The sequence below is a fragment of the Phalacrocorax carbo genome, chromosome 7 (genome assembly GCF_963921805.1).
Source record: "Phalacrocorax carbo chromosome 7, bPhaCar2.1, whole genome shotgun sequence".
Lineage (NCBI taxonomy): Eukaryota > Metazoa > Chordata > Aves > Suliformes > Phalacrocoracidae > Phalacrocorax > Phalacrocorax carbo.
Window position 1 is genome coordinate 2,142,209 of NC_087519.1, and position 8,629 is coordinate 2,150,837.

The following is an 8,629-nucleotide window of genomic DNA, read 5'->3' on the forward strand; positions in this document are numbered from 1 at the left end:
GGTCTGTCCCCAGAGCGGGCGAGCGATGTTCTGCCTCCGGAGTCGCGGACCGCCCGTTAAAGTGCCGTTACATCCATAAATATACAAGGGAGTGGTGAGGGAGGAGGGGGCCCGGGGGGATGGGGGAAATAAATATACATCATAAATAAATAAAAATCCAACAAATACTGTACCAAGAGAATCACAGTACATTTATATCCATTGCACATAGCCACTTTTGTTTCCAGTCTGGACACGGGTGGAAGAAGCGGACACACAGGGAGGGAGGGGGCGAGGCGGAGCGGGGGGCCCCGGGGGGGCGCAGGGGGGGGCCCGGCTCCCCCTCCGGCCGGCCCGGGGCCGCTCCCCACCGTATTGCCAGTCCGAGGAAAGCCGGGCTCCGAGTCCTCTATGTACAAATATCTCGTGGAAATGGCTTGTGTGGGCTCTGCCCGCATGGCTTCGGGGGAAGGGGGGGGTCCGGGGCGGGGCGGGGGGGGCTTCACTGGGGCAGCAGCGGCGGCTTGAAGGAGCAGTTCCCCGTGCAGTGCCGCGGGGTCAGCATTTTGCAGGAGAAGTGATGCAACGCGTCGTGGGCCTCTGCAAAGCAACGGAGCCGTCACCCCCCGGCTCCCCCGGACCCCCGCACGCTGCGGGGGGGGTGGGGGTATCAGCCCCCCCTTAGACATCTCCCACACACCCCCCCATCCTGGCCCCGGTACCTTTCAACTTCTGCTGGATGGCGTAGCGCGCTTTCCTCTCCTGGTCCAGCTCGTTGCAAAGCGTATCTGGGATGGGGGGAATTGGGGGGGAGCATCGCACCGCGCCGGGGGGGGGCACACACCGGGGGCGGCCGTCCCGTCGGGGATGCGCTGGGCCGAGTGGCACGTCGGGGGGGGGGGGGGTGGGGGTGGGAAGAAACGGGGGAGGAGGGGGGAAACGGGGACCCAAAGTCGGGCATGGCTTCTCAGGTAATTTTAGGTCTCGGTTTTTAATTTAGCCCTGGTGGAAATTGCTGCGAGAGGGAAGGTTGATTCGCTCCCGTGTAATGATGCCTCGCAGCCGTTTGCGGGGCAGCTCGAAATCCCCAGGCTAAGCGGAGAGCGCCAAGGGGCTTCGATTAAAGAAAAAAATAAATTTAAAAAGAAAAAAGAAGAAAAAAATAAACTAAAAAAAAAAAGGAAAAGGAAAAAGGAAAAGAAAGACACAAAAAGGAGATGGTAAAAAATAAAATAATTGCCGGGTGGCGGCCGGGCCGTACCTCGGACGATCTGGAGCTGCTGCACCATCTCCTCCCGGTACGCCAGCTCCCGCTTCATCTGGTCCTGGAAATTATCTGCGGGACGGGGGTCGGGGGGGACGGGGGGGTCAGCACCGCTCCCCGGAGCGGGGCCGCGCCCGGCCCGGGCGGGGCGGGGGTCGCCGGTACCTTTCAGGCTCTGGAAATCCCTCTCCAGTTTTTTTCTCAGCTCCATTTGCTCCAGGACCAATTTTTGCAATTCGTCTATTTAAAAACACACGGCGGGGTTGAGGGGAGCCCGCACTTTTCCATATGGAGGCGGCTCAGCGCGGCGCTAATCGCATTACGTTACATTAATCACAGGAGTTAATCACTCCTGCAGAAAACACAAATACCCCGAGCCGCGGGGAGAGGCCGGGGGGTCCCGCCAGCCCCGCACCCCCCGCAACCCCCGCCTCACCTCGGGCCAAATTTTCGATGTCCTTTTCCACCAGCTGCGTCCCGGCGACTTCCATGCCGAGGCCGTCCTCTCCTGCCCAGGGAGGGGGGGGCAGAGAGCCGTCAGCCCCCCCGGGAGGGGTGGGGGGGACACCCCGCATCGCCCCGCATCGGGGCCGCGGCCGAGCGCGGAGCGGCGCTTACCTCTGTCGGTATTTACAGGGCTGGGATGCGAGACATTCCTTTGGTCCTGATAGGATTTTCTGGTCTCTAAATCCTCTGCCGCGGAGTGATTGTCTTCTTTATCTTGCTCTTAAAGTTAATAAACCGATTTTCAACCATAAGCAATGAAAGTATGGTCCTGATATATCCTTAATTACATAATTACGGACAAAGCCCTCGTTAAAACCTTCTTAGCGGACATCCTAATCGCTTTGCCATTGGAAAGTAGCTTGCTGGCAGGAGCTTTGCCCCGCCGCACCGGCCCCGTCCGACGGCGGCAGCCCGGGGCGGCGGGGGGGGGCCTGGCCCCGTTCCCCCATCCAGGAACCGTTTGTACTCGGTTTTTCTCAAAAAAAACCCCAAAACCCAAACAAAAAAAACCCAACCAACAAAAAAAAATACCAAACGAAAGCGGCGGTCCGGTTGCCCCCCCGGGGCTGAGCAGCCGGCGGGGGCGGTGTCCGGGGCAGTGCCCTCCATGCGCACCGGCCTCCCCCCCCCCCCACCGCCCCCCCTCGGCCCGCTTTACCCTTAGCCTCGGGGGGGCACAGGTAGGCGGCCGGGGCTCCCAGGGAGGCGGTGGTCTTCAGCGGCTGCAGGTGCTCCCCCCGCTCCGGCGCGTACACCTACAAAAGAGCGAGTCAGGGAGGCGGGGTGGGGGGGCCCGGTACCGGCCCCGCGGGGACCCCCGAGAGCAACCCCCCCCCCCGCCCCGCTCTCAGCCCCGTGCGGACCCCCCCTTCCCCAGCTCCACGGGGACCCCGAGGGCAGACACCCCCCCCCTCCCCAGGCCCGCACCTCGTAAGCGCCCCTGCTGCTGCTCCGCTCGGGGCTGCCGTCGGGCGGCTGGCCGCCCTCCTCCGCCGCAGGCTCGCCCTCCTTCTCCTCCGCTCCGTCGGCCCCGGCGGGCGGCGGCTCCTCGGTACCGGCCAGCAGCCGGGGCGGCGGGGGCTCCCGGCCCTCGGTGGGAGCGGCGGCGGCGGCATCCTCCTCCTCGTCCTCCGGGAAGCGGTTGGACTCCACGTCGACCTCGGGCTCCTCGGCCGTGTCCCCCCCCGGGGAAAGCGAGCGGTAGCTGGAGCTGCCCTCGCTGAGGAAGTCCGGGGAGAGGTAGCCGGGGCCGCGGGGGGCCGCGCCGCCGCCGTACGCCTCCCGGGTGCCGTAGAGCTTGGCGATGCTCTCGGCGTCCTTCACCACCGGGCGGAAGGCGGAGAGGTAGCTGCCCTTCCTGGGCAGGGGCAGCGGGGGGAGCAGCGCCTCGTCCCCGGAGCGCTCCTCCTCGCCCGCCGCCCGCGACAAGGCGCTGGGGCAGCGCTCGCCCTCCGCCCCGGCTCCCTCCTGGGGGGTAGCGCTGCTCCTCCCGCTCCCCGACGGCTCCGAGCCCTCCAGCTCGCCGTGCCGGCCCGACAAACCGGGCGGCTCGGCCGCCGCCGCCGCCGCAGCCGCCGCCGCCGCCACCACCACGGCGGTGGCCGCCGCCTTGGCCTGGCTCTGGGCCGGGTAGGGCGGCACCGGGAGGCTGCCGGCGGCCGGCCAGAAGACGGGGAAGGAGGGGTAGACGCCGGTGTCCTTGGCAGCGCCGGGCTGGTGGGGCGGCTGGGCCGGTTGGTGCGGGTGGGGATGCGGGGGTCCCCAAAACATGCCGGGGGGCAGCGCGCCCCCCTTGCCCGCCGCCTCGCCGCCCCCCGCGCCGCCCAGCGCGTCCTCCTGCTTCTTGGGGCAGAGTCCGAAAGCGGCGGCGGGGAAGCCGTAGGGATGGGGGAAAAGCGGCGGCGGCAGCTTCTGCAGCATCCCGAACCCTTTGCTGGGCACCGGGATCACCGGGTAGCTGCGCACCGCGCCCGCCCCGCCGTGCCCGCCCGCCGCCCCGCCGTGCGCCGCCGGCAGCCCCAGCGCCCCGCGCTCGCCCGCCGGCTCCTGCCCGCTGCAGCGGAGGCTCTTGTGCGCCGGGGCCAGCTCGGGGCCGGCGGGCGGCGGCGGGTGCAAGGCGGCCTTGGCGGCGGGGGAACCGGCGCCGGGCCCGCCGGCGGCCGCCCCTTGCAGGGAGAAGGTCCGCTTGCGGGTGCCGCCGTTGAACATGGCCTTGACATCCTCCCAGGCGTGCGACAGCTCCTCCGTGGCCGTCTTGTCGCTGAGCTTGAGGTGGCGGCGCCAGGAGTTGAAGTTGGCGGCGTCGGGCTGGGTGTACTTGGAGTCCGGGGTGCGGTGGGAGTGGAAGATGAACTTGTTGGGGGAGAAGTACATGCTGCAGTAGCTGCACTTGATGCACTTGGCGCGGGAGCTGTTGTAGCGGGCCGGGATGAAGCTGCCCCGGGAGCCCCAGGCGCACTCGTGCACCACGTCGAAGGCGAAGTTCTCGGGCAGCTTGGGCGGCTTGTGCTCGCCCAGGAAGGACTTGCAGAGCCGCTCCGCCTCCCGCTTGGTGATCATGCCGCAGCGGCGGGAGGAGATGGGCATGGCCCCGGCCCGCCGCAGGATCTCCAGCTGCACCGGCGTGCACTGCACGCAGGTGATGCCCAGGGCCACCCGCCGGTTGTGGATCTCATTGTAGCTGTAGTTCTTGAGCAGCGTGTTGGAGATCTGCGCCAGGCAGAGCCGCTCCTGCCCGTCGATGACCAGGGACACGATGGGCACGCCGTACAGAGAGGTCTCACCCACTTGGTTGGGCTTGAGGGTATTGGAGCCCTGGTACGGCTGCAGCTCTTGCTTTGAATTTGGGGAGGAGCTTGCATCTCTCCCATTTCCCATCTGACTGGCGATCGCCTCCATTCCCCCCCAAAACGCCCCTGCAAAACAAAATCGGGGAAAGGCGCGGGTTAGAAGCGCTCCCGGGACCCGCCGCCGCTCCCGCAGCCCCGCTCCGCGGCCCGGTTAGTCCCCGCTCGGCGCTGCCGGCCCCGGCCCGGAGCCCCCGCCCTCCCCCGCAGCCCCCAGCCCCGGGCGCTGCCGCAGGACCCTCCGCAGGGCCGCCCGGGGGGCTCTCCCGGAGCCGGGGCTCATCCCCCGCGCCGCCGCCGCCGGCACCGGGAGCCGCGGCCGGGCGGCCCCGGGAGCGCGGCGGCAGCGACCGCCCGGGGCAAGGGCGTCCCGGAGGCGGCGGGGAGGGGGGCGCCGGGGTCCCCCGCGACCCTTCCCTTTGTGCCGGCTCGCCGAGCCGTGCCGGGCCGCCCGTTGCGGCGAGCCCCGGGGCGGGCTCCAACGAAACGATGCGACCGCGGGGTCCCGCGGCGGCGGGGCCGGGGGTGCCGGGGCGGGGGGGGGGGGGGGGCGAGCCCCGGGCCGGGCCGGGCCGGGCGGGCCGAAACTTGCCGCTGGCCGGGGGTGGGGGGGGACGGCTGGCCGGGGTCCCCCTTTGTCGTGTCTCCGGTAGGCGATTAGGAGCGGGCGGATTAGGGAGCGGGGCGGGCGGGACCCGCAGCACGTAGCAGCAGAAGGGCAGCAGCGAGCCGGACAAATTGGCTTAGCGGGGAGGGCTGCCGCCGGTAAGCCGCTTCCGTGGTAATTACACGAAATAACGGGGAGCGTCTCCCGAAAACGCGCCCCGATTCAACCCCCCCACCCCCCCTTTCCCCAAGCCATCCCCGCTTACCGCGCCGCGGAGCCCGGCTGGACGTGCAGGCTCTCCTCGGGGCTAGGGGCCGCAGCCCGGGGCCGGGGCCGCCATCCGCCGGCGTGGGGGGGGGAACCGGGGGGGGGGGCGGGGAGGGAGGGAGGTGGATGTTCCCCCCGTCCCCACCGAGCCCTTCACCGGGGGCAGCCGCCGGGGCGCGGGGCGGGCGGGCAGCGGTGCGCCCTTCACCGACGCCTCGGGGCCGCCGCCCGCCCCGCCGCCGCCGCCGCCGCCGCCTCCTCCGCGTCCGCCCGGGCGAGATGCAACAAGAGCGAGTGACCAACCGCGCCACCGAGGGAGGATCCGGATCCGTACTTGGAGACGCTGCACATTGATCCGGTGACAGCTAAAATAACGGGAAGACACACCCACTTAGCACCAGCATATTTACATTAACTGCCTCCGGGACCCCGCGGCCGTCAATCACCGATGCGCTCCAGTCAATCACGGCGCGGCTTTAAGGCACGGCGGAACGGGGAGGGGGAAAAGGGGAGGGGGGGGGGAACGGGGGACACACGTAGGGGGCCGCCACCGAGCGGGGACCCGCCCGGGCTGCCCGAGGTAAGAGCGGGGATCAGCCCTGGGGCCGCACCTGCGTGGGGTTCCGCGCCCCTCCGCCCCCCCCCACCCCACCCCCCCCCCCCTTCCCCACCGTGTGGGCATCCCCGGGGGGAGCGATGCTCGTTGAAAGTTTGAGTGGGGAGAGGGCGGCAACGAAAAGAAGGGCTCGGGGCTGGGAGATGGAGGGACCCTATCGAAATCGGGGATGCGCTGCTACCGCGCGTCCCTCCCGCGCCGCGCCGGGGTGCGGGGCTCCGCCGGCGGTGCGGGGTGCGGGAGCGGCACCGGGGGTGAGGGATGGGGGAGGGGGGGGCATCGTGGCGGCAACGAAATCGCCGGGAGGAGAGGGCGGGGGGGGCCGCGCCCGTGTTTTTTCGTTCCCCACGGGGGTCCACTCCACGGCGGCAGGACCGGCGGCCACCGGAGCGGAGGGGTGGCCACCCCTCCGCTCCGGTGGCCGCCGGTCCTGCCGCCGTGGCGAGTGCCGGTAGCCGCGTCCCTGCCCCGGTTGGGTTCCCGCATGCAGCGCTCGTCACGGCCACGTTAATTAAACTGTAATTAATCATCGCGTCCGGCCGCGATCGGCGCAATTACACTGATCAAACAGAAGTTAATAACGGCGCGGATCGCCCCCAGCTATCACTTTTGTGTCTCTCTCTGTGTCCCCCTCCTCCTCCTCCTTCCTCGCCATCACCAGCGGCGCCGGGAGGATGCGGTGGAACCGGCGCGGAGCGAAACGCAGGTGCGGAGCCACCCATCACCTCCGCGCTCCCCGCGCCGCCGCCGTGGAACCGGCCCCGGTCCACGCTCCCACGGGGGACAGCGGCCGCGGCACCCCCCACCCCCACCCGGGACGTCCCGTCGGGGGGTGGGGGGGCGGATACACGGGGCCGGGGCGCTGCCGGCCGGGCCTTGCGGCGCGGCCTTCCCGCAATGATCGCAACCCGAGCCGGTAATTATTCCTCGCCTTTTAATTATTTATCCCCTCCCCGGTAGGCGGGGGCCGGGGCGCCGGGGCCGCTCCCGCGCTGGGGCCAAGCCCCGGTGCCCCTCAGCCCTCGGGTGGTCCCACGCCGTTAAATACCCGCAGTGGCTGCGGAACGGGCTGCGAGGCACCGGGGAGAACCGGGCCGGTCCCCCCCAGCTTCCCGGGGCGGCACGTCGGTGGGGTGGGGGGGGCTCCGGGACGGTGCGGTTCTGCCCCGGCCCCTTCTGCCGTGCCTTTCCCCGGGCCGTGCGGCCGCCCCGGTGCCCGCAGAGCTCCTCCGGAGCTGCGGAGCCGGCCCCCGGCTCGCCCCGACGGCGGTGCGGGGAGCGGCAGTGCGGGGACCCGCTCCGGCCCCGCCGCCCCGGCCCCGCCGCTCTCCCCGCCGGCGCCCCGCTCCTCGCAGCCGCCGTATCTTTTAACAGTCGAATTGACTGCAGTTTTTGTCAGTTAATTAGGTTTAATTTACATAATTAGTACAGTATAAAGAGTATTGGGGATAATCAGGAGGTACGTCTCGCTTACTGTGTAAACACGGATTCGGAATTAAAAATCAGATGTAATTAAGGCGTGTGCGCGCGGCTTTTAATTGTAATGAATTTCTAATTAACGCTCAACGATCGCCGCACGCGAAAGCCGGGATGTTTGCGGGCTCCGCCGCTGCCCCGGCCCCCCCCACCCCCCCCGCCGGGGTGCGCGGCCGCGGAGGGGCGCGGAGGGGCCGCGGCTGCCGGGGATGCGGCGGGCAGGGCGGTGGTGCGCCCCGACGGGACCACCCCCCCCTCGGTTCCCCCCCCCCCAAGGGCCGGGCCGGTGCCTCTGGCAGGCGAGGCCGGCGGATAATTTAGGTTAAAACTTAGGGAGCCGTGTCACGGGTGTATAAATAAATAATCACGCGGGGACGGCGGCGAAAGGCCCCTCTCTCCTGGAGGGCTGTGCCGAGATTGCCACATAAATCACGGCGGTCTAATTCAGTGGAAGTTTAATAAACGCCTCCTATTGGAAATGAATGTTCCCCATTTAACAGTTGTATCAGCACCATATAAAACCATGACCCCAATAAATTTAATTTTAGAGGCCGATCAATCCGGGCTTCTCTCTATCGATCCGCAGCAGCTCTGCGCCTTTACAGCCTCTTCCGCAGCCCTTCCCGGGGAGGCGGGGGGAAGGAGTGTTTCGATTAGGCTCTTTATTAGGAAAAGATTGCTCCGAGAGGCCTGAAAATTAAACGGTGACATTTTAATTACTGGACATTGACAAAGGGAGCAGGCGGCGGCTCTCTGCAGGCCGGGCACACTCCGCCTGACCCGGCGTGCTGAGCCCCCGCGGGGGGCGGGCAGGGACACGGCGGGGGGTGGGGGGGGTGGAGGATTCGCCCCCCCCCCCAGTGCGCCCCGGGGCCCCCTCCAAGCGCCTTGGCTGTGCACGCCTGTCCCCCCCAACCTGCTATGCCCTCACCATGCACCCCACCATCTGTGCACCCCATCCTGTCTGTGCACCCCCATCTATGCACCCCAGCTCTCCCACTGTGCACCCCACGCCATCTATGCACCCCAGCTCTCCCACCCTGTCCCCCCCCATACACTCCACCAAC

General features: G+C 68.5%; 1 protein-coding gene across 1 annotated transcript; it reads right to left on the reverse strand.

Moving 5' to 3' along the window:
* Nucleotides 1-407: 407 nt before the first annotated feature.
* SKOR1 (SKI family transcriptional corepressor 1) lies at nt 408-4,663 on the reverse strand. The gene is made up of 8 exons (XM_064455825.1): nt 2,678-4,663; nt 2,409-2,505; nt 1,862-1,969; nt 1,680-1,751; nt 1,409-1,483; nt 1,241-1,315; nt 702-767; nt 408-579 (listed from the first exon to the last, which is right to left on the reverse strand). The coding sequence occupies exons 1-8, from the start codon at nt 4,646-4,648 to the stop codon at nt 482-484; spliced, it is 2,562 nt and encodes an 853-aa protein (XP_064311895.1). The 5' UTR covers nt 4,649-4,663; the 3' UTR covers nt 408-481.
* Nucleotides 4,664-8,629: the final 3,966 nt, after the last annotated feature.